At 51.0% G+C, this 25,461-nt stretch overlaps 1 protein-coding gene and 1 long non-coding RNA gene across 4 annotated transcripts in view; one reads left to right on the forward strand and one right to left on the reverse strand.

Annotated features, from left to right (window-relative positions):
• The first annotated feature begins 841 nt into the window (after positions 1-841).
• LOC143272985 (uncharacterized) lies at positions 842-8,489 on the forward strand. The gene is made up of 5 exons (XR_013050734.1): positions 842-971; positions 2,414-2,587; positions 6,281-6,351; positions 6,581-7,165; positions 7,447-8,489. It is a non-coding gene; the product is annotated as an uncharacterized LOC143272985 (long non-coding RNA).
• The window catches only part of Kcnip3 (potassium voltage-gated channel interacting protein 3), an 80,789-nt gene continuing 58,927 nt past the window's right edge, over positions 3,600-25,461 (reverse strand). For 2 of the 3 annotated variants that reach the window (XM_006986451.4, XM_006986452.3), the window contains 7 exons: positions 12,750-12,874; positions 12,261-12,330; positions 11,950-12,020; positions 7,410-7,517; positions 6,971-7,075; positions 6,271-6,333; positions 3,600-5,502 (listed from right to left, as the gene is read on the reverse strand). In XM_006986451.4, coding sequence (XP_006986513.1) covers positions 5,455-5,502; positions 6,271-6,333; positions 6,971-7,075; positions 7,410-7,517; positions 11,950-12,020; positions 12,261-12,330; positions 12,750-12,874 — 590 coding nt within the window. In that variant the 3' untranslated portion in view covers positions 3,600-5,454. The remainder of the gene's footprint in view (positions 5,503-6,270; positions 6,334-6,970; positions 7,076-7,409; positions 7,518-11,949; positions 12,021-12,260; positions 12,331-12,749; positions 12,875-25,461) is intronic. The other variant, XM_016005019.3, reaches the window with a different exon arrangement.

Here is a 25,461-nt window from a genome sequence, read left to right on the forward strand (position 1 = left end):
ATTGGAAATTAGGAAGAGAGAGAACCAAGCACCATTTCTGGGTGACTTGATTAAATGTCACACTGACTGCAAGAGTCCCAAGAATGACAGAATACCTGAGGACAAGTTTGGGGATCTACTTCATTTTTTGAGACAGGGTCTCACACTGAACCTGGATCTCACTGATAGGCCAGTGAGCTCTCGCTATCCTCCTGCACGGGGTCACATGTGTGTGCCGCATGACACTTTTTATGTGAGTGTTGGGGATCCGAACCCAGGTCTTCATGTTCGCACAGCAAGTCCTTACCTTTAGACCCATCTTCAGGGTGCCTGCTCTTGTTTAGACATGGCTCTTCAGGAAGGCAAGACTCCTTGGATCCTCCCTCACACTGGGCATCTCCCACCCTGTGGCCGGGGTACCATCCCATCACCCAGCCTCGCACTTCTTTTCTGCCTTCCAGTGTCTCTGTGAGACCCGAGTTTCCTGGTGGCAGAGAGTGCAGCGCATCCACCCTGGTTTCCTCAGGCTGTGGCCTCGTGTGTGGATGGGGTCAGGAAACTAGCTCAGTGTCTCCCTTAATTTAGGTTTGACAGGGCCGGGAAGGAGGCATGCGGAGGAAGGAAGCGGACGCCGGGCAGAGCAGACCAGCAGTGGAGAGACCTCACCAAGAGCAAGCGGCCCTGCTGCTGCATAGTCTCTGAGGGTGGCCACGGCGGCAGCGGTGACCTGAGTTTGGAGGACAAAGGCTGGTGCTGATGTCTCTGAAGGTTCCAGGTCACCGAACAAAGATCAGACTCAAGAGTCCTGAGATCGCACAAAGAACTCTGCCTCCAAGGGGGAGGGTGCGGATGTTCTAAGTTCAGTCCCATGAGAAACTGCCTTTCAGCTCTTCCCCATTCCTTCCCAGGGGTCCCGCAGACCTGCCTCCTGAGGCTCACAGGGGGCCAGCTGTCAGCCATGAGGGAGATTCTTGAGATATTTTCCCCCCAAGGTAAGAGAAGGCCAAGGGGTTATGTGTGTGAGGGGTTCTCTGTGTCCTGGCTAATAAAACAGGACACAGCTATGTCCCCCACCTCCCCTCAGGTTGGTTTACTCTGGGTGCATTTATGGAATTATTTCTCGATACACTCCATGAGTGGCGCTTTTTATTTTTTAAATCCCAAGAAGGATGAAGTAGAAATAGGAAAATGTCTTTGGTCCTCTGAAGGAAATGACAATTTTCCTTCCAAGTCTTCCCCTGGGACCTTGAGTCAGAGCCGCTGAAAGGAGAAATGGCGCCGTCTCCCCCTGGTGGTCAGTAGGGACAGAACACTGGGAAGTGCGACCAGATTGCAGGTTGTGTGAACAATCATGGGGAGAAGCCTCTAAAAGGCCGACTGGCCATTTCTTTGGGAAGCTGTATGGCTGAGTGCCATGGGGGTGGGGGATGAGGTGGGACCTCACTTCCCCCATACTGTGTTATTAAGGTCATGAGAGGTCTACTTCATGGGGCAATGGTGGCAGGGAGGTGACAGGCCAGGTCCCTGACATCAGAGCTTGCTTGGCCCTCTTTCTGTTGGGCTCAGATGGTGAGGTGGGTGGTACAAGGGACAGGACATGTGGATATTAGATCACTGGCTATGGTCTTGCTGGTGTAGACTTTCCCACCTTAGCAAGCTGGTCCCCACAGGAGGTTTGGGGTAACCAGGGAAACTGGAGCCCATCACAATGTCCTTTATCTGATGACTTATCAGTGTGAGTTGTGCTACTATAGAATGGGAAATAGTATACAAAAATGTCAGCGCGTAGGAAGGCCACTGAAGAGGAGGCCAGACTGAGCTACGTAGTGAGACCCTGTCTCAAAACAGACAGACAACCTTCAATTGTCAAAGTATGAATCAAGGGTTTTTTTTTTTCCAGATAAGGAAATTGAGGTTCAGTGACATTATATTCAGAATGAGGCAGAAAGTTCCCGAGTGGAAGCATGGGACCTCTGCCCATGTCAAAGATGTCAAAGGCCTTCGGAGGCATGGTACCATGTTAGGAATTACTGGAACTGTGTGTTGGAGACATTATCCTTCTCTACTTTCAGGGTAGGCTTGCAGGGATAAAATGCTCTTGTTCAGAGGCCCACACCCACCTCCTTCTTGCCCAGACCCTGTGCTGGCCAGAGCTGCTTGGATCAGCATTGACATCTGTCCCAATGAGCCGCCAATCCACAGGCTGGTAAGAAACTGGACAGAGGACAGCCCAACTGAGCAGGAAGGACAGTTTTTGTCTTCCTGTCTGAGACAGGTCTCATTGAACAGCCCAGGCTGACCTGGAAGTCAGTGTAGCCCAGACTGTCCACAAACTGGTGGATTAATCCTCTTGCCTCAGCATCCTAGGGGCTGAGATGACATGTGCTAACTAGCACACCCAGAAGGAAGTGCTTAGAGCAGTTGGTTCCTCTAGGGAGTGTGTCCTTCAGAGACAAAGAAGATCCCATGGGAGCAGGAGGACACGGCTCACAACAGAGAGCAGAGGCAGAGAGGAGCCACGTTTCAGGGAAGTAGCCTTCGGAGCCCCTGTGTTCCAGCTCACAGAGAGGCCTGAACCCACTGTCAGGTTGAACACCCTTGTGCTCATGTAAGCCTGAATCTTCAGTGTCGCACAGTCTCTGTCTGTCTGTCTCCGTCTCTCTCTCTGTCTCTGTCTCTCTCTTCCTGTGCCTGTTTCACGAGGGAGGAAAGTGAAGCACTAAGATTGTGTGACTTGTCCGGGTCACACAGCCGACTGACTCCATAGCTGTTGCTCCCAATGAATGTCAAGGGCTGCTACTGGCTGCCTTGTGTGGTTAAGGATGGCTCAGGACCCTCTGGGATTATCTTACAGTCCTCATCTTGTTCTGTCACCCATTCATCAATCTTCTGTCCAGTGGGGCCACTTGCCAGGTACTATACCCCCCACCCCATCACCCCCCTGCTCCAAGCAAGCATCTGTCTGTTCAGCCGCAAACAACCACCTGGTCACCATGCTCCAACCACCCCCGGGCAGGAGTGAGTCCTCTCTCTGCTATTCGACACACGAATCTACAAAGTCTCATGTAGCCCAGGCTGGGCTCAAACTGACCATGCAGCTGATCCTTGATCCTTCTGCCTCTGCCTCCTGAGGGCTGGGATTACAAGCATGTGGTACCATACCCAGTTTACCTGGGGTTAGGGATCAAATTCAGGGCTCTATGAATGCCAGGTAAGTGCTCCAGTCCAAGCTACACTGCCATCTCTTTCCTGCTTCCTTTCCACATGGCCTGCCTTCCCTTGCCAAAGGACACCCAGAAGTAACTTTCTGGAATCGGGAAGAAAAATGATCTGGAGATGAAATATAAATGACATCGCAGAAAGCCGCTGTGTCCTACAGTCTTGTGTGTTCCCAGCTCCAGGGCTGGAACAGATAGCCATCGGAGGTCCCCAGGGCCCTTGGTGTATGCCTTTTTCCCTCTCCTGATGTCACACTGGGAATCGGAGGATTTCTGGATATTTCCTCCCTCAAAGCCATCTGTCAGCGTTCACCATCAAGCTACTGGGCAGGAACTGTAGTTAACAGCAGCAGGGAGGGACTGACTGACTGACAGTTCAGATAAACCCGAAGAGAGTCCATCTCCTTTATCAAGTTTATTTTATTAAAATATATAGGACTGGATATTGGTGGGCGCTGAGACAGGAACCACTCTCCCAGGCTGCACCCAAGGGAGACACTTCTGCCATGCAGACATGCGGCCAGTCTATGTCCCTGCCAGGGGGACAGACCCCTCCTAGTTGGGCGTGCAGCCAGAGGCTAGAGGGTGGGGTCAGTTAGAGTGGTAACCTTCTCCTGTGGCCTTGGCTTCTCACAAGCACAGGAACCCCACATTGGGAAGGGCCAGGCTGGGGTAGGGGAGGTCCCTGAGCCAGGGAAAGCTGATGGTCTCTAGATGGGGTGATGGGGGCCCCCAGTCAGGATGGATATGGGGTCAGTGCAGCCCTGAGATGGGGGTCCACCTGTGTATGGGGGCCACTGTCACCCTGCCTTTCCTCTAAGGACCTCCCTTATCCTGGGGCTGGCCTTCTGGGGGAACACCCACAGACTCTCAGGGCAGGGCCTGAGCAGAGACTGGGCTACAGCTGATGGAATGTATTTTGTGGGAATGTTCCATTGGGGAACATGCTACCTGGGACCTGGTCCCTTATGGGGGAGGCCTGGGCAGGCAGGAGCAGCACTCCTCCCAAGGGTCTGTGGACCTGCTGCCTGGTCACAGGTCCCTATCCCTTATGGCTAGCTTCAGCTTAGAGCTGATGGGGGCTCCCATCCCCGGGGTGCAGCCCAGGCAAGCACGGTCCTTGGGTTTGTGCTTTAGAACGTTGGCGAGCCAGGCTGGGAAAGAGCTGTGAGACCCCAAGGCTTCGAGGCACAGGGTGGATTCCGAGCATCTTCCTCAGGCAACTGAGTCAGGGCTGCGGGGACCCAGGCCTCCCCCAACCTGCTTCCCCTTGTGGGCATGGCCTGATCTGCTAGGGTGTTTGTGCTTTTTGTATGGGTTGGGATGAGCCTATTCAAGGGCCGCCACAGAGCTATGGCCGATCCACTGTGCCAAGGAACTGGGTGGCAAGTGGCCAGGGAAGAGGAGGAGGATGCCCCCTACCAGGCCTTTCCCATTACAGTCCAGCTCCCTACTTATCAGTCCCTGAGCCAGGTGACCTCCCCCTAGAACCAAAGAGGACCTTGGAGAGGCCAGCCTGGTGCTGGGAGTTGGGAGACCTCTGCCCATCACATTCCCATAGGCCAGTTGATGGTCTGGTCCATCACCCAATAGTGTGGACAAATTGTTCCCCCAGCTTCTCCAAAACTCTTGATCCTGCCCTGCTCTTAAAGGACATAGCCCAGTGGCCCCTCACGATCTATGCTCACCCCACAACAGGTGGCCTGGCACTGGGGTTCCGGGACCCCGGACGAGCATAGCATGAAGCTACAGGTTCAGCTTCTACCATTATTTCTCCCCTCCTCAGACCTCTTCTCTCTTGGCCCCTGCGGGGTTTCTGGGAACTTCCTAGGGACGTGGGTCCATGGGCAGTGAGTAGCCTGGTCTCCCAAGTGGTAGAAAGGACACAAAGGACCTTCGCTTTGTAGATCAGGCACTCTTGGACTTTGAGCTCCTTCTGGGTAACATCCAGGGCTGGTCACCCCAGAGGCAGCCTCATCTATTGACCTGGGAATAGCCGAGGGTGCCTTCTGGCTGCCACCTCCTCTGCCAAGCCAGAGGAACCGTGTGTGTGTGTGTGTGTGTGTGTGTGTGTGTGTGTGTGTGTGTGATGGAGAGAGAGAGACTGTGTCTGTGTGTCTGTCTTGGGAGTAAACTGCTCAGTTTTTGCAAATATATTAGAAAAAAATGTTTCTCATAGAGGCTGCTCATATGAGGCAGGATTGAGGCTTCTCCAGGCTGAGAAGCAGTGACCACCCAGGGTCCCCTCCCATATGTCCTAGATGACGTTCTCAAACAACTGCATGGAGCTCATGATGTTCTCATCCTGTGGGAAGAAAGGAGAGGCCGGTCAGGACCTGGGGCAGGGCAGTGGTATTCCCCAGCCCTGACTGACTGCAGATTCCTGTCAGGGACCACGTCTCACTGGGTAGATGGAGCACTGAGGAGCAGAGAAGTGGGGAGCAGCTGGTCCCAGAGTCCAAGTGGCAGGGTGCAGCCTGTCATCCCTAGGGATGGATAGCAGGGTCTGGTCATCACTGATGCACAAAACCCTCCTGGCTCCAAATCAGGTCAGGGACCAGGGGCGATCAAGAGGCAGGAGGCAGTGGCATGTGTTTCCTGTCCCCAAGGACTCAGAGGAGGGTCAGCAGCAGGGCCAAGAAAGCTCTAGGTACCTCTCCCTTAGTGTGACTCTGTCTGGGGGATGGGCACTGGGCTGATCACCCTCCTGCTGACCGCACATTTGCTCTCTGATTGGGGATACCATGAGAAAAGCCGAGAGAGGGGGGTCAGGACTGGGTGAAGGAGGGGACAGAGAGGAGATGGACTCAGGAAAGATGGAAGTTTCTCAGTAAGTGGGGCCTGAGGACAGCTAATGACATCCTCCACATACCCTGATAGGAACAGGATCCTGTGTGTGAGGAGGGAGGGGAAGAGAAACACACACACACACACACACACACACACACACACACACACACACACACACACACACAGAGAGAGAGAGAGAGAGAGAGAGAGAGAGAGAGAGAGAGAGAGAGAGAGAGAGAGAGAGACCACCGAGGCTCCAAGCCCAACATCTGAAGCCACCTACCTTCTGACAGGTCTCCAGAAACTCGTCAATGGTCACCACTCCATCCTGGTTCCTGTCCATTTTCTGCAAGCCATGTCCAAGGTGAGCCTATCTCCCTTAGGGCCTCCCCTAGTCCGGCCTGAGCACACTGCGGGGGTGGGGGAGTGCCTTCCTCCGGTTCTCCTGGCCCCTCTATTTCCCACCCTTTCCAGCCAACCTTACCCTTGGTGACTCCTCAGGTAGCCTGCTTAGGAGGCTCCCTGCTGGCTCACCTTAGCTTAGCTTCCCAGCATTCCCTCTGTGCCTGTCTAATCCCTCAACTTTGGAACAGAAGCCAGCACTTCAGAGGCACTGGATGACCCCCAATAAAATGGAAACCATTGGTTCCTTCAGCCCCTTCAGAGTGGAGGCAACTTTAATATTACTCAGGTAGGGTGGCAGGAGGAGACCGTCCTCCAAATATGTCCCAAAGGCACTAAAACACTGGACCCTGTGTGGGTGCCAGCTGCCTCTGCACCTAGGAGCCCAGAGGACCTCATTTTCCAGAGGAAGTTCCCTGGGAGGGGGCCTGGGCTTCATTCACCCCCCAAGGGACTCTGACCATCAGCTTGGGCGGGGAACCCAACCCCATCTCTTCACTGGCATTGGCTGAAGGCTCAACCAGGGTAAGAGGCTCACTAGGGTTGTCCCCCACCCCCATCAAAGGTCAGGGCTCACATACCTGGAAGAACCTCTCCACATGCTCCAGGGGTGCGTCTTCCCGCAGGATGGGGTAGGTGTGGCGGCCCATCATGTCGTAGATGGATTTCATGATGGCCAGCATCTCCTGGAGGACAGAGGGCTGCATGAGCTGCTTCCACTGTGCCTGGGGGTCTCGAGTGTTACCTCCAAGGGCCAACCTACCACCAGGGCAGCGGTGAGTGCATTTGAGGTACCTGGGAGCTACAGAGATGAGCTGGCTCCTCCTATCCGGTGACTCCCAGGAGATTTTTATGTACCTGTCTCCCAAACAAGAAGCTATAGGACTGTTTGACATAAAACTGTTTGGGCCAAACCAGACTGTCTGTGGGACTGGGTGGCAAGGCCCCAAGGCAGGGCTGAGAGTCACCAGGCCAGTGGCATCAGGAGAGGAGGGACGGGCAGATCTGCCAACCCAGTACCTCTTTGGTGATGTAGCCATCCTTGTTAATGTCGTAGAGATTGAAGGCCCACTTGAGCTTCTCATGGACTGTCCCTCGGAGCAGGATGGAGAGCCCGACCACAAAGTCCTGTAGAGGAGAGGGAGGGTGAGCAGCAGCCACGGCTGAGGCTCCCTTTCCAGCTCACCACGTGACTCCCACTGAAAGTCACCTTCCTTCACACGAGGGTCTTCCACGGTCGAGTGGCAGATGTGTCCCTTCAGGTGGTCAGCATGTGAGTATGTGTGCATGTGTGTGAGGTTGTGTGTCCTTATGTGTGTGAGCACATGCATAACTCTGTGTGTGTGTGTGTGTGTGTGTGTGTGTGTGTGTGTGTGTGTGTGTGTGTTAGTCAATATTGAGTCAAGCAGAGACTCAGCTGTTGGTTTGGTGACTTGTGCTCATTTCATGTATTTCTGCTGTCTGGGGTGCTCCTTCAGCACAGGGGAGTGTTTTACTTTAGTCCATGAAGCGTCTACAAATCAAAGATTCTTGAACCCTTTTAGCTTAACAAGCTAAGTGCACAGTGTTCAGTCTGGTCGGCTGCTGTCACCTGTGGGATGTGACAGATAACATGACAAGATGCGAATGTCCACACAGTTGCTGTGTACAAATTCCAGCTGGGAGGCATGAGAGGCAAGCCCTCTTCCCCCTCCCCACCACGGGGTCCTCTTTGGCTCTTCTGAAAGGAAGGGGATATCCTGGGGAACTGCCAATGGAGGCTGCAGAGGGACAGGGTCGAGCCTCAAAGGACCTGGTCCCCACTCCCAGGTTAGACTCCTCTGGCCACAAGGAAGCCCACAGGACAAGGAGAGACCAAGGGAAACAGAATAGCCATTTGTAAGGAACAGAACATTCCAGAAGGAATAAAAAAAAATAACAAAAACAAGGAGATGCAGAGGTTAGAAACCTGGCATGCCTTACATAAAAACGTAGGACACTGTTTATAAAAGAAGACAGAAGAATAATCCAAGACCAGAAAGAGCTCGCTGGTTGGTAGGGATTAAAATGAGAAAAGGTTTGGAGGAGCAAGTAGGGTCTTCTAAAAAGTGCATGTGTACACACACACACACACACAGAGAGAGAGAGAGAGAGAGAGAGAGAGAGAGAGAGATATCCCGGGGGACAGTGAGTGCCAGGACAGAAACTCCAGGCAGAACCAGAGAAAATGCAGCAAAGTGAGTCAGAGAAATCAGGAAAGATTTCCCAGAAGGCAAAGCGCTAAGTTCCCAGGCCCCACCCCCACCCTTCAAGGGCACAGTGTGAGATCAGTGACAGCTGAACACATGGCACAGGTGTTCCTGGGGAGGCTTAGCAAAACTGGCTGCCAAGAGAGGGTTTCCAGAGAGGAGCACAAAGCCAACCGGGAGAAACCAATCAATATCAATCATCCATCCTTGTCAATAAGGTCCCACACCTGATCAGAGTCATCGGATGGCTTGTTGAACAGTAGCCCTGGGGGAATGATGCCCGAGAAACATTCTCCCTGGAGTTCTATCCATGCAGCAGGCGAAAGAGAGGAAGGGAAAAAGGCATTTCCGGGGGATACCCAGTGGCTATAAACTCACTTCCCATACACTCTTTCCAAGCAGCTGCTGGGAGATGCACCCTTGAAAAGAGAGCAAAGCCAGGGAGAAGTTAAGGGAGGTCCCCAGTCCAGGGGCCTTGACCTGGGGAAGGGGAAGAGAAAGCAGGTCCAAGGCGGGTCTGATGGAGCTGGAGATCTTTCACTGAGTCACATGACAACCTGAATCCTGCAGTCAGGTGTCAAGAGGAGGAGGGGAAAAGTGTGCGCTCAGGGAGGCTTAAGACACCAAATCTAAACAGGACAGACCCGAGGAGTTGTAAGCTTTTGGTGTAGGGGGTCACCCAGTTTTCCCAAAGTCTGCCCTGTCAGTCTACTGGCCTTGGAAGTCATGAAAAAAAAAAAATTCAAAGGAGAAACTAGGTGGTATTTCTTACACTTTTAAGCTTGGGAAAGTGTTGCTGTGGTTTACCCAAGCAAGGAAGATTCAAAGTCATCCCTGAAGCCTTGACAATCCACCTCCACATTGCCCACTCCACAGGCCTTCCCTCTAGGAGGCTGAGAAGTGTGGTGTCTAGTTTGGATGCGATCCTTCTCAAGTAGACCACAAGGGGGCGCAAGCACCCTCCTATCTTCTCTATAGAAACCTTGCATTTAGCCACACAGCCGGCAGCTAACAGAGGACTGACAGACTGTCCCTGCAAAGCCACCGGAGGGCCTCATTTGTCAAGCAGCATAATTTCACGTGTGATCACCACCAGTCTTAACTCCAGGCTCCGAGGTGTAAGCTCCAAAGAGCCACCCAGGGCTTATTCAGGTTTCCAAGTCAAGATCCCACAGATGAGCATAAAGAAGCTGCTAAGAAACCTGAGATGACAGCTCACACCATATTAGGGAAGCCAACTTGGTCGGTAACATGGAAGCCATTATAGGGTTGGGGATATAGTACAAAGAGGTGGCCACACCCTCCAGACACGTGAGAGCTCTGCTTTCCAAATGAGCAGCTTGTCCAATGCCATTTCCAAGCTGGGTACCCGGGAGTCACCCACAGTTACTGAAGTGTTTGCTAAGATAAACCAGCTGAATTAGAAAGGTCCTTCGTGGCATGGACTGGTAAAGGCACACCCACGTTCAGCACTGTCCACAGCAGGTGGAAGGTTCTGAGATGTTGAATTGGGCTAAGTATCTTCCAGAGCACTGTCCACCCACCTGAAACGATCATTCTAGACTCCTGGGATCCTGGGGCACACCGAGGATGGAGCAGTGGAAATATGTCCCCCCCCCCAGAAGGCTTCCCAGAATGCCACAACCAGGAAGTTCCTCAGGGGACTGAAACCAAAGGGATTCATTTCACACACAGAGAAGTGTGTGGAAGGCTCCGGAAGGTATCAGTCTGAATGACCCGAGAAGGTGTCAGAGGTCCCATCTCAGCCACTGAGTACATGCCCTGCTTCTCAGACACACCACCTACCCCCAGATCCCTCTCTCTGTCATTTCGGAAGGGTCCCCAGGGACAGGAAGTGATGCTCACGGGAGGGGGCCGGCGCCATGACCTTCCTGGTCCATGGACTCACAAAAGGGTCCTGAAGCTGACCCAAGGGCTTGTTGACAGATAGGTAAAGCTCTCCCACATGGCTGTGGCTGGGACCTCTCATTGGATTCCTTTCCATGCTTCTTCAAGAGGCTCTGTGGTCCCAGGGCAGAACCTCAGGAACTGGCCACAGGGGAAGCCTGGGGCGGCCACGCAGTTCCCGGCCAGCTCCCGGTTCTCATTGTATTTTCTATGTGCAATGACGCCGGTGCCTCAGGTGTTAATGGAAATTAGTGGTAACTATACCGGTGTACACAGAGGGACTGGCCCTTCTGGTGGGCGTGGGGGCTGTGGTCACAGAGCTGAGCCCAGGCTCCCAGGCCCATCCGGTGTATCACTGTGGCTGGTGCTGTGTAAAAATAACCCAGTGGCATTATTGACGAGTTATTATTACCCCGGCCTGGCTGTCCACGGCCTTTCGGAGCTGTGTGCTTGCTAGACCGCTTTCCTGCTGGCCGTCCTTGGCCTTGGAAGCCAAGCTGGGGCACTTATCGATCAGGCTCGCTCTCAGTGAGGTCCTCTCCGAAGAGGTTTCAGCTTTTCTCCTGCGGCTATTTTTAGGGACCTGGGCTCCACAAATGGGGCCTGTCTCAAATGACTGCATGTGGCCAGCCCTGGGAGGAACCCATGACACCACTGCTCACGGGGAGCCCAGGCTGTCCGGAGCGATGTGGGGGCTTCTGGCTTCTCCTTCCCCACTCCGAGCAACACTGGCCGTCACTCATGGGATGACAGCCTGGAGGCCTCAAGTCCACTCAACATGTTCTGAGTGTTTCTGACCTGCTTGCTTAGTAATAAGGTCAGGGAACAATGACTTGAAACCCCACTTTGAGCCATGTGAGACCCAGGCGTGGTAGCTCATGGCTGTGTTCCCGGCACTCTGGAGGCTAAGGCGGGAGAGTTACGAGTTTGAGGCCAGTCTGGATTAGTACAGAGAGACCTGGTTTCAAAGAAACAAAAACAAGGGCTGGTGAGCTGTTAAAGGCACTTGCCGCCAAGCCTGACAACCTGAGTTCGATCCCCAGGCCCCAAATGGTGGATGAACATTGACTCCTGAGAGTTGTCTCTAACCTCCATGCACTTGCTGTGGCGTATGCCCCTCCCCAAAGACATGATAACTACATTTTTAAAAATCCTTGACCTCAAAGGTGTAGATTTGCATTGGGTCACTGCTAGCTGAGGGTGTCCTGGCAGCTTCCCTGGCTGGCTTAACTAAGTTGGAGGCAAACCCCCAGAATGGAAAAGAAAGCTAGCCAACTGTCATCGGTCTCCTTGTGTCCTGAGTGACATGTGGAAGGCTCTGCCCGGGATCGAGTCTGACTCATTCAACAGCCCTAAGAAGTTGGTACCAAGGGAACCACTCCGAAGACCACGGGGGCAGGACCCAGGGGTCAGCGGGGACCTACCTCGAAGTGGATGGCCCCGTTCCCGTCCGCATCGAAGGCGTTGAAGAGGAAATGTGCGTAGGTGGTGGCGTCTGGGGGGAGAAAGGGCCAGACTGGAGTTGGGTTATCTGGAAGTCTGTTCCGGTCTCACACAGTCCTGCCCGGAGCTCGTGCCCAGTGGGGGCTCCCCTCTGATAGGTCAGAGCAGCATCAGGCCCTCCAAAAAGGAAGGGGTGGCTAGGCAGGTGGGAATGGTCCCCAGACCCCTTCCCCAGAAAGGGGACATGGTCAGGGCTTGCAAGCAGTCGGGGAGGCCCGGGGTTTGGACTTACCTCCCTGCGGGAAGAACTGTGAGTAGATGAGTTTGAAGGTGTCTTCGTCCACCAGGCCCGTGGGACACTCCTGCAGGGAGAAGTCACACCTCTCAGTGGCCTGGGCCACTTCTGGCTCCATGCCTGACTCCACAGGGCTGACCTCTCTCCACCCTCTGGAAGGATGAGGTGCCCACTGCCTGAGGCACATTGTGCCCCTCTGAGCCCCGGGCTAGGGAAGCCTTTGGTAGGGCAGGCAGATGGCAGGGTAGACGCGGTTGCGGAGGCTGTTCCCTTCATGCCAACGCTGTCCCGCCTGGTCCAGCATTGGAGGCTGTCACAGAAGGGCACGGTGGCTTTCACAATATCCATGCTCAACCCCACCCCCCAAATAGCTCTTCCGTTCCATACGAGCCCTGCAAAGACCCCATTTCCTGGGTAGGAAACAGGAAGGTGGGCCAGGATCTCTCTCGAGGCTCTGATGGGGACCGGGGACACGGGGGCACTCACATTCTTGAAGCCTCGGTAAAGGGACTGCAGCTCCTTCTTGGTGAACTTGGTCAGGGCCTGCAGCTGGTCCAAGCCCTCCGGCTGGTGGCGCACGGTGGACAACTCCAGTTCACTGTCACTGCTGTCTGGAGGACACAGACCCAGCAGGGAGAGAGACATGTGGTGTGGGCAGGAACCAGGACACAGGCGGAAAGAGAGGGTGGGGGACTCTCCTTGTGTGACTCCCCTGCACCGCCATGCTGGCTGTGCATGGCCCCGCACAGATGGGGAGGGGAGTGGGAGGGAGACACGGGAGAGATCTCACGGCAAGATACCATTTTTAGACGGTCTCTTCCTGTAGCCCTCCTTGACTTCACAGGAAAGGGGGAGGTGTAGCCCTCCTTGACCTCACAGGAATGAGGAAGGCACCAGCCTTGGTCCACCCCAGCCTGAGGAGCTTGCTGGATAGGGCCAGGGTTTTTATTTCCATTTCTGTTCAGACAAACGAACAAAACGACACACCAGAATGTGTGCCAGGGCTGCCTTGGGGGATAGACTGAGACTTCCGGTGACATTTCCTAACGGTCAGACCCTCCCCCATACATTTTCTCGGGAGCGGCATGCGTCTTGCTCACAATGCACAGTAGAATCTCTGGGCAGGAGAACTGCAAGTGCCCACCCCTTGTGGGTAACAAGTTCTCAAAGTGCTTGTCTTCCGCGGACACGGGTGTAGAAGATCCTTTGTACTATAATCACGTCTCTGCCAACACGGTAGGTCAGGAACTACATATAGCCAGCCTGGAAGGCTTCGGGGCGGCCGGCACACTCGGGTCAGTCTGCACACATGGGGCAGCCGGCACACTCGGGGCGGCGGGCACACTTGGGTCAGTCTGCACACGTGGGGTAGCCTGCACACTCGGGGCGGCCTGCACACTCGGGGTGGCCTGCACACTCGGGGCGGCTGGCACACATAGGGTAGCCTGGCCTCAGAAGCACCCGCTGTTTCCCTGGCCAACCACATACCCTGGTCCCAGGTGAAGACGTTATTACCTCTTCCTTCTCTTATGTTTCTGGGCTTCTGCTTCATGGAGAGCAGCGGTTCTCGACCTCCCTAACGCTTCGACCCTTTAACACAGGTCCTCACGCTGAGGTGACCCCCGACCATAACATTTTGTTGCTGCTTTATAACCATAAATTTCCTACTGTTATGAATCATAATGTAAATATCTGTTTTCTGATGGTCTTAGGAGACCCTGTGAAAGGGTGGTTCCACCCCCAAAGGGGCCGTGACCCACCAGTTGAGAACCACTGATTTAGAGGCTGTACTCAAAGGCAAATTCCCCAAAGTGCTTTCCAGACCATCTACCCGCCTGCTTCCCTGTTGTAGAGCATCATTTTAAGGGGTGTTACTTTTGTTTATGTTGCATTTGTTTAACTCTGTGAAGCTGTGTTACTGTGCCTGTCTAAAACACCTGATGGTCTATTAAAGAGCTGAGCGGCCAATAGTGAGGCAGGAGAAAGGATAGGCGGGGCTGGCAGGCAGAGTGGATAAATAGAAGAAGAAATCTGGGAAGAGGGATTGAAAAGGAGGAGCCAGAGAGGGAGGAGGACTCCAGGGGCCAGCCACCCAGCTACACAGCCAGCAGTGGGGTACGAGTAAGATTTACAGAAGTAAGAAAACGGGAAGAGGCAAAAGATAGACGGGGTAAGTTAAGTTAAGGGAAGCTGGCTGGAAACTAAGCCAAGCTAAGGCCGGGTGGTGTTTATAAGTAAGAATTCATCTCCGTGAGACTTTTTTTTTGAAAGCTGGGTGGCAGGCCCCCCCAAAGAGTAAAAGCAACAACAACATTTCCCCTCCTGCTCCATGATGTGGCACCCGTCCCTAGTTAAGGTGACCCCTCCCATGTGGGCAGTGGGTCCCAGTCCTCAAGCCCGGGCGCTCCTTCTAGTTCTCTTCTCCATGTCTTTCCCCTTCTCTCTGGTCATTCCCATCTTCATAGGGACATCCCAGGCTTTTAACATTTTTGTGATACTGAACCTGAATGCAGCGTGAACATTGAATGGGTGAGCATTCTACCACTAATCTGTACTCAAGCCCTGGACTCCTGGTAAATCTGGCTACCTATCAAATGAGGCCCTGACAAGCCACATGTGAGCCTGCAATGCCACTCTGGCTGGTGTCCCAAGAGGATTTGTCTCCAGACAGGGCCACCTGTACAAGGATGCTCACAGCAGCAGTGAGGTTTTTTTTTTTTAATAATTTATTTACTTTTATTTCATTTGCATTGGTATTTTGCCTGCATGTATGTCTGTGTGAGCATGCCAGATCTTGGAGTTAGAGACAGTTGTAAACTTCCATGAGGGTGATGGGAATTGAACCCAAGTCCTCTGGAAGAACAGTCAGTGCTCTTAACTGCAGAGCCATCTCTCCAGCCCCGCACAGTGAGGTTTTTGTTTGTTTCATTTTTTTAAAAATCAGATGGGGAGCTAGAGACATCTTTGTCTCTCATAGCAGGATGGGCAGACAGATGTGGAGGACACACCCCAGGGAGGAGCCTTCAGTGTGAGCTGCCCAGAGCAGCATGGATGCCGGAAGGAGGGCTTGCCTTCGTGAGGAGGGAGACTTTTTAGACTGGGTTATAAAAATGCCCAGTAACATGCTTTCTACAGAAAAGATATCCTGAATACAGAAGCACAGGCTGGGCTAGAATAAAAGGGGGGAGAAAGGATAAGAACCTCAGAAATTCCATGATGAGAAGATTATTTCATCCTGAAGACAGGACAGAACGATACAGAATATATTGCATCACTTAAACATAGCTGTTAAATATCTGAAGCAAAGTAAATAAGTAGATAAAAAAATCAGAACCACAGGAAGGAACAGATACAGCACAACCATAATTGAAGATACAAACATTCTTTTTCAGCAACTGGCGCAAGTAGATATAAAAGATTCAGAAGCCACTATCAACCAATTTCATCTAATTAATATTTATAGAACACTATACAGAAATTGTAGAACATACATTCTTTTCAAAAGCCTACCCTGTGGTTGCCAGGATATACCAGATGCTGGTACATAAAATGGATCTGACCATAGCAGTAATAAGTTAAAAATCCAAATAAATGTTTAGAAAAACCTTAAGTGTTTGAAAATGAAACAATACACTTGTAACGAGCCTACACATTAGAGAAGGCAAAGTTTGAACTGAGTGGTGGTGAAGACATGGGCTGTCAAGATCTGCTGAGTGTGGGTAAAGTTGTGCCCAGAGAGAATATCATAGCCCTTAAATTCTTCTATCAGGCCAGGCATGGTGGCGCACGCCTTTAATCCCAGCACTTGGGAGGCAGAGGCAAGTGGATCTCTGTGAGTTCGAGGACAGCCTGGTCTACAAAGTGAGTTCTAGGACAGCTAGGACTACACAGAGAAACCCTGTCTCGAAAAACCAAGAAGAAAGGAGGAGGAGGAAGAGGAAGAGGAGGAGGAGAAGGAGGGGGAAGATAGGTACCCAGGTACAGTGGCTCAGGACTGTAATCCCAGCATTCAGGAGACCGAGGTAGGAGGATTGCTATGAGAGTTCCAGGCCATTCTAGGTTAGAGTAAAATTCTATCTCAGAAGGAGAAGGAGGAGGAGAAAGGAGTTCAAGACTATCCTGGTCTACAAAGTTAGTTCCAGGAGAGCCAACACTACACAGAAAATCCTGCCTAAAAAAACAACCAAACAAAAAAAAAATCAATCAATAACCAAAAGAAGGGGGAGGAGGAGATGAGGAGAAGGAGGAGAAGGAGGAGAAAGAGGAGGAGGAGGAGGAGGAGGAGGAGGAGGAGGAGGAGGAGGAGGAGGAGGAGGAGGAAAAGGAGCAGGAGGAGAAAGAGGAGGAGGAAAAGGAGCAGGAGGAGGAGAAGAGAGCTGGATGAAAAGCAGTGATACAGACTCTTCCACTGAAGCCTTTTAGGAGCTGGGAAGGTACCTCAGTTGGTAACCCTTGCCGTGAAAACATGAGGACCCGAGCTCTTTCTCAAGGTAAAAACAGATGTGTGGGGCCAGTGAGGGGGTCCCCTGGGTACAGGCACTTGCAATGCAAACCTGACAACCTAAATTTGGCTCCTGGGAACCCACATATAAAGTCAGATGTGGTATAACGTTCTTCTGTAATTCTAGCGCTCCTATGATGAGGAGGTGGGGTGGTGGTGGAGACAGAACTGCCCGGAAGCCACGAACCTGTGTACGGTCCTGATGTACACAGAGCACAGGAAAAGAGAGTGGAAGATGAGAACTGACTCCCACCAATTGTCACCATGGCATGTGTACCCACAAGAAAACACACACACACACACACACACACACACACACACACACACACACACACACACACACACACCGAAATAATTTAGAAATTCAAGGTAAACAGAAGAAGGGCCATTAACAAAAATATAGTAGCACTTGAGCTGAGCCAGGCCTGGTGACTCACAGTCTGTAAGCCTAACACTCAGGAGCCCGTTGCAGGCGGATAGTCCCCAGTTCAAAGCCAGACTAGGCTACAGTTCCAGACCCCGTCTCAAAACAAACAAACAAACAAACAATAACAACCAAAACAACAAGTGATAATGATAGAGAAAAGTAAGAGTAGAGCTCAAGAAAAAATTAAACAAATAAATACAGTCAAAAACCTATAAAGCCATTAAGAAATCCAGTAGGAAATCACAGGCTGGGAAAACATATTTCTAGTGCATATATCTGATGAGGGCTCATCTCCAGAACATGTAATGAAGTTCTGCAAGTCAATGATAATATAACTGATAACTCCACCTTCTCCGAAAGATCTATAAATGGTCAGTACAAGAAGGGCTGCCCTCAGCACCAACCCATCAATCAAAGAAATGCAAATGAGCCAATGTAAATGATGATTCATCCAATCATCTGTCATGCCCATGAGATGGATGTGGTGAATGATGGTGAGGGTGTGAATCTCCTGGGAGCTTGTGTACTGTTATGGCAAGTACATAAAATGGTATACTCAATGGGCCACTGCTTGGCAATTTCTTAGGAAACACTTATCAAACTTATGGCCCATAATCACATGGGGTAAATGGGGCTTCACAAAGTCTACAGGGAGACTTGTGCATGGCTATTCAAAGAAGCCTTATTCTTATTAATGTTTTCAGCAACAAAACTGAAAGCCGCCCAGTCAATAAAAGCATGGTATGTGGCCCATTCATTATAAAAGAACAATATTCTCTGTTAAAAACAAACAAGGGTCTATTTGTCCATAGCAACGCAAAGCCATCTCAAAATGTTAAACTGAGGCAGCTTTTTCTCAACTCCACATTTAGTAACATGACCCAGTATGAGCTGTGAGCCCCAGTTTAAGACAATTTGCTCTAGACCAGTGGTTCTCAACCTGTGGGTCAGATATCCTGTATTCAGATATTTATATTACAATTCATAAGGGTAACAAAATTATATTTAAAAAGTAGCTACAAAACAACTTTATGGTTGTGGGGGGTCACCACAATATGAGGAACTGTATTAAAGGGTCGCAGCATCAGGAAGGTTGAGAACCACTGTTTTAGGTCTAAGGAAGAGTAAACGCAGATGTTCATGGACAAAGCCTAAAGCTAAGTCTGTGAAGACCAGGTCTGGGACGATCTGCCCTGTGCCTGTGCATGTGTGTGCCATGTGTGTGCAGGTGCCCACAGAGGCCAGAAAAGGGCCCAGATGCCCTGCAGCTGAAGTCACAGGTGGCTGAGGGGAGGTGGGGGACAGGGAGGAGAGAGAGAAGAGGTTGAAAATGAACACTTTTTTAAAATGACAAAGCCAGGCATGGTGATGTGTGGGAGAGTGTGCAGACTGAGGCTGAAGGGTTGTGAGGGCCAAGCAGGAAGAACGAGAGTCCAGGGCTAGCTCGGGCTACTCGGTGAGACTGTGTCTGGAGAAACCAGCAGCAGGGGACAAAGTGTCCCTGATCCTGCAGAGGACAAAGTGTCCCTGACCCTGTAAGGGACAAAGTGCCCCTGACCCTGCCACTTTAAAAGCCAAGCAGACAGTCAGTTCTCAAAGGACCACCAGTGATCCTCACACTACCCATCAACACGGTAATCTTGGTCTCCAAACCTTGTAACAGCGACATCAGGAGGGAAGTCGGATGCCGTTTCACTCTAGAAGACAGATACAGGATCATGACCCAAATGTTAGCCAGCTCCACTGTGGTTTATTTTCTTTCTTTAAGTGTATGATAATTAAGATCTGGGGATTATAAGAAGGGAAAATTTATGAAAATCTTACTGATAACCAAATGTGGTGGTGTACACTTGTGATCTCAGCACTTGGGCGGCAGAGACTAGAGGATTAGGAGCTCAGGGCCAGCCTTGGCTACATAGCAAGTCAAGGCCAACCTGAGCTATGTCAGCCCATGTCAAGAGAAGGATAAGGTGGAAGAGAAGGAGGAGGAAGAAGACAGGGAGGAAGAGGGGGAGATGAATTCATGAAAAGTCAATAGCAGCTCTCTGCACCAGTAATAGCCACCGTGAAAACACACTAAAAACAGCAGGTGACACCCACACGAGCAGTACAACCCAAAGACACTGAAGCAGTAAGGGAGACTTAAGGGACCTCTACAGACAGATGAACGTCCATGCTGCATAGGGCCACGCGATAGTAACATCATATTGTAGAGATGGATAATATTACAAACACGCCATTTCTCCTTAAAGTCATATACATGCATAGTCAATGAATTCCAACAAAAAATCCTGGGGAGATGCCTCAGTTGGTAAAGTGGCTGCTTTGTCCCCAGTCCCCGCATAAAGAGACGAGTGAGATGGCTCAAGCTTGGAACCCCAGTGCTGGGAGGGGGAGACAGTGGGATTCCTGGGACCCCCTGTCCGGCCAGTCTAACCCTATCTCAAAAACAAGGCTGACCCCTGAGGAATAACATCTGAGGTTGACCTCTGGTTTTCATGTTTGTGTAAACACACACACACACACACACACACACACACACACACTGAAACCCAGTTGGATTTTTCTAGAACCTTGATAAACTCAGTCTGCGTAAGGACTTTTTCCTATTACAGATCTACCCTATCTGTGTATTGCACAGCCACTACAGAGAACACTGTGTGGCTGTGATGTGGGTGAACCCACTCACCAGTTTCCCAGGGAGCTCTGAAGAGTTAAGGGGATTTCACAGTTTGTTTAGTAGGGAGCACTACAAACTGGGTATCCACATACAGAGAGCAAAGCTACACACCTCTGGATTCTAGCACACAGCCAGATGACTAAAGACCCAGGGGTGAAAGGGAAGTGACAGAGTTAACATTGAAGATGGAAATGGACCAGTGATGTCGCTGCACATCGGAAATCAGCACTAGTTGGGGCAGAGGTCTGGACCCACATAAGGCAAGGAAAAACTAACTCCTGCAAATTGTCCTCCAGATGTGAAAACACACACACACACACACACACACACACACAGAGAGAGAGAGAGAGAGAGAGAGAGAGAGAGAGAGAGAGAGAGAGAGAGAGAGAGAGAGAGAGAAATCCTCATGCCCTGGCTGACTCCTTCCCTTCTCTTCAGGATCCCAACCACCAATTTCTAGGTAGGCTGCTCTGCCTTTGACCACGCAGCTTCTTCTTCTTCTTCTTAGGATGCCAGAGGAAGCTTCTGGAAACACATTTGCTCCTATCCTGCCTCAAGCCTACTACAAAATCAGTTGGTGTCCCCTCCGAGCACCCCCAGCTCAGATTTCACCTCTGACATCTCTCTCCCCTCCCCCTCTCCACTCAGCTATACTGTCCCATGCCCATAAAACCTACCAGGCACCCTACCCCCACTGGGCCTCTGCTCATATGCCAGTCACCTTCTCAGAGGGGACGACCCCACTGCTCTCTACCCCATCCTGGTCTTACACCTTGGGTTGGCTGTGACTTGCTGGCATACGCCTATTTCTGCTTTCTGTGTATGGACTGGATGCTCTACCCAAGCCCTAATGCTCTATGTGGCCAGATTTGGAGACAGGGTATCCTGGATATCATTGCAGTGATTTGGATGAGTGCCCCCCAAATGTTTGGTCCTAACAAGAAATGTCAAGAAGAAAAAAGCAGTTCCCAGCCACTAGATGGGCCAGGGTAGGGGAGGAAGAGCCTTGAGGTTAGGGTTACTCAGAAGGACAAGCATATAGCTAAATGGATTTTGTGTTGTTCAAACTCCAGTGTCTCCCCCACACTGCCCATCAGTGCATCCACTGATGACCAGAGCACCAGGACAGCTAGAATCTCTACCTCTGCCCAGCAGGCCTCAGTAAACCTCAAGGACCTTCCTGTGTCAGCACTGGGACTCATGCTACTCTGCTGAGCTTTGTGGGTTAGGGGACTGAATTGTTTGAAAACAGGGCCTCATGTTTTCAGGTCAAATACTTCACCAATTTCCCTAGTCCTGAAGCTTTTCTTCATGTTTTAAAAAGTCCATGGCATTGGGACTGAATCAGCATCTGAAACATTGAAGACTGGGCTTTTTTGAGAGCTCGTTTGAAGGTTCTAGAGATGAATGCGGCTACTTGTGTGCCCTTAGCTAAAGATCATTCCTCCTCTATTTGGTCTGAGGCTATCCTCTCAGGCCAAGCACACAGAGAGACACATAGAATTGGGAGGGAGGGAGGGAGGGAGGGAGGGAGGGAGGGAGGGAGGGAGGGAGGGAGGGAGGGAGGGAGGGAGGGAGGGGACACCTGCCTAGCCAGCCAGATCAGTCTAATCAATGCTGGTAATCAATAGGGTAGCAGATGTTGCAGCCAAATCACCCTCATATTCAAGCTGGGCTTTCTTACCAGTGCATAAACAGCACAGAGCAGGGGCCTGCCCTGCACTCCACATGCCTCCCTCTGTGCATGACTCACTTGTAGGGGCTGGAGAAACATGGCTTAGATCTTGGATTCACTAGGGGGACCTATACAGGGCCCGGGAAAGGGGACTTCTTGGCCTGCTCCAGTAGCTGAACACACCAAAGCTTCCTTGTGGCTGACGCCTCCAAGCAGCTGCCCTGAAGGCCTCCTGCGTCTTGCCACAGTATGAGAGGAGGCAGAAACAAGAGTAGACTGCCCCCTTAAACCTCCTCTAGAGTGGGCTGAGGACCCCAAAGTTCCTTCTTTGTAGAAGACTCCAGAAGCAAGGAGGTACTCACCGGCTCCAGGCCCTGTGAGCTCAACCTTTCCGATACTCTGTCCCCACCTCCTCCCCAGTACAGCTGAGTTAGGGCCCCTCAGGGTGCAGCAGCACACTCCTGCATCCCGCAGTCACCACTGTGTCACATTGCCTGGCCAGAGTGAACAGACGAGTCCCCCTCAAGTCACCAGGGACACCTGGCATAGTTAAGATTGAATCCGGCACTTTAAAAACATCTCTGTGGTCATCAAGGGGAGAGCTCCTGGGCTCGCTCACACCAGACTGTTGGACACAAAGTTGAATTTCCACTTATTTTGGGATGTCCCAGGACCACTAAAGTCCTTAATATGGTCCCACACCAGTGACTTTACACCAGCCTAACCAACCCATGGGCCACATGAGTTTGAGGATAACCATGGATGTAGTCCAATACAAACATTGCAAACTGACTTAAAACTTGAGATTTTTGAAGTTTTAAATTTTTTTCTTATTATAACTCAACATTAAGTTGTAATGTCAAAATGCTAGACACACCTGTGACCTAGACCCTGTGGTCCCACAGAAGAGTCCCAGTGACATCTGTGGAGGGAGCAGGAGGCACGGGGCAAGACTTCCACTTTAGTCTGAGTTGTCTCTTTTACCTGTAAAGGAACTCTGGACCTTAAGGAAGATTTCTGAGTTTGTTAGCTTCCCATCACTGTAACAAAATACCTGAGGTAAACAAATTACAGGAAGGAAAGTTTGTTTCCATCAGGGTCTTGGATAGTTCAGTCCATGATCTCCAGGTCCTTTTGTTTTGGAGTAATGTCCACCTAGCACATCACCACAAGAGTACAGGGTCCCAAAAACCTGCTCCTCTCACTGGGGCTGGGATGTGAATAGGGAAAAAGAATCTGGGCTCTCAAGGAGGCTGGGGAGGCAGCCCAGCCAATAAAGTACTTGCCATGCAGACATGAGGACCTGCATCCAATTCCCAATGCCCCTGTAGAAAAGCTGGCTATGGTGGTTTGCTTGTAATTCAGGTACTGGGGAAGCTGAGGCAGGAGGATCTCAAGGAATTCACCGGCTGGCCAGCCTTGCTGAATTGACAAGCTCCAAGTTCAGTGAGTGACTCCATCTCCCCAGGGAGAACAGCTCCTAAGGAATGACATTCACACATAGTCCCCTTGTGGGCTTCCAGTGACCCAGCTTCCTCCCACTAGCCTCCATCTCTTGACAGTTGAAAAATTCCCAAGAGAACCACAGGTTGCTGCCACATGCCTGGTCTCAGCAGCTCTACGCAACAGTGGAGGAAGATTCCACAAACCCTTTACTCATGTGTCCTTCTTGACTCTAAATCCAGAACCACAAGGATGACACTGCCGAGTGTGGCTGCCCACTTGGGGTAGAGCCTGGTCCCCGAAATTTGCTGCAGCTTTCCTTTGCTGTTTTGTGTTTGGAGCATAAAATGCTTTTGGTCTTTCCTTCGCACAAGTTGGAAGCTTAGCTGGGTGGGGTCTCTGAAGGCACCGCCTCTTTATTCCATTTTGGAACAAACCTTTCTTTAGTTTTCTAATCTCTTTCAGCACAAGCCTTGACTCCAACATTAAATCTTCTGCTGCTCTTCTTCACTTTAAACTGTACGTTTTGTATTTCTTTTTGCCTTGCTTGCTCTTTTTCACTGTAGACCTTTGTAACAATGATTACTAATAACCACACAACAGAGCCAACATTAGGCTGTACTGAAATCTCCTCTGCCAGGGAAATCAGTAACAGCCTCAGGAAGACTGTTTTTTATTTTTTTCAAGACAGGTTTCTTTGTGTATCCCTGACTGTCCTGGAACTTGCCCTGTAGACCAGGCTGGCCTTGAACTCAGAGATCCACCTGCTCAGGTAGATTTTTAGGACAAAGGCAGAAATCAGCCACATTCTTTGCCAAAATATCACAAGAATAGTTTCTAGCTCAACTGCTAATATTATTCCCCTCTGAAACCTCTTGAGCTGGGCCTCCATAGTCCACATTGTACTGCCTTCCATGCTCCTACTAAGATTTCCCATTAAGCCCTGCTTACAGCACACAACAGCTTTCCTAGTCCAAAGTCCCAAAGTCTTCCACATGCTTCCAAAAGACAGCACGGTCAGATCTGTCCCAGCAATGGCCCACTTCCTAGTACCAACTGCTGTCTTAGTTAGTTTTCCATTGCTGTGGTAAGACACCATGACCAAGGCAACATATGGAAGAAAGAGTTTATTGGGGGCTAATGGTGTCTAAGGTTAGAGTCTGTAATGGCGGAGCAAGGGCATGGTGTCAGGAACAGCTAAGAGCTTACATCTTGATCCAAAAGTTAGAGGCAGGAGAGAGGGTGATGGTGGTGCAAGTGTTTGGAAACCTCAAAGCCTTCCCCCAGTGACACGCCTCTTCCAATAAGGCCACACCTCCTAATCCTTCCCCAACAGTTCCACCAACTGGGGACCAAATATTCAAACATATGAGCCTCTGGGGACCATTGGCATTCAAACCACGACAACACCCACACATATGAAAGAAAACTTAAAATAAAAAAATTAAGAGTACTCGACTGGATACTTGATGAAGAGATCTATTGGCTCTCAATTCTGGTAACTGAAGGATCTAAATGGGATGGCTCCTGGTGAAGGCTTTCTGGGTGCATCGTGACATGGTGGAAGCCATAGAGATTAGAATCAGATTGGCTTATGTTTGTTTCTATTCTTTTGGGAACTAACCAGGGTCCCATCAAAACTGCATTAATCATTTTCAGGCTTCTGCTGGTGAAATTTAATGCCCATGGTAAGAAAGTAGGAACTGAATCCAATCTGGGTATTCTGAGGGGGAGATTTTTAGGTGGTGATTGGTATTAGATAAGGTGGTCAGAATGGAACCCTCATAATGGAATCTTGATGGCTTTGTAAGGAAGAGACTAAAAGAGAAACACAGGTAAGTTCCTTGACTCTCTCCATATAATGCCTTGCACTGCCCAGGTGATGCTCCCAGCGAGAACCCATTACTAGACAGACCTGAACCTGGAAAGCTCAGAACAGCAGGTAAAGCCAGGCTTCTGTCTTTATAACTTCCCTGGTCTTTGGAACTGTGCTATTGGCGGCAGACTCTAAACTAATCCACCTGACACCTGCTGATTGCCAGGTGGTTCTGGGCATGCTGAGGCTCTTAGTGGAGAGCCCACAGTTGTGTGTGGACAGGAACACAGGAACTTTGAAGGTAGTGTCCTCTTAACATAATCCCTGGGGTCATGCGAAGGAAAGATCAGGGACATTCCCAGGGGAGCTATGCCCCTCTCTGAAGCCCTCTCTACAGATGAGCTGGCTCAGATTGGAGCATCTCACTGCTGCTCAGAGAGCAGTGGCCAGCGTTCTTTCTAGAACCACATCTCATCTTATACCCTGTTGCCATCTGGTCAGAGGGTCTTTCCTGTGAGTGGCAGGGTATGTAGTGGCCTCACTCGATGGGAAGCCAGTATCACTGCCAAATCTTGGGGAGGAAAATGGAGGGGGGCCAGCTGCTAAAACTTAGGAGGTCTGAACTGAGACGCAGCATCAACGCCAAGCCCTGGGCC

The sequence above is a fragment of the Peromyscus maniculatus genome, chromosome 4 (assembly GCF_049852395.1).
Source record: "Peromyscus maniculatus bairdii isolate BWxNUB_F1_BW_parent chromosome 4, HU_Pman_BW_mat_3.1, whole genome shotgun sequence".
Lineage (NCBI taxonomy): Eukaryota > Metazoa > Chordata > Mammalia > Rodentia > Cricetidae > Peromyscus > Peromyscus maniculatus.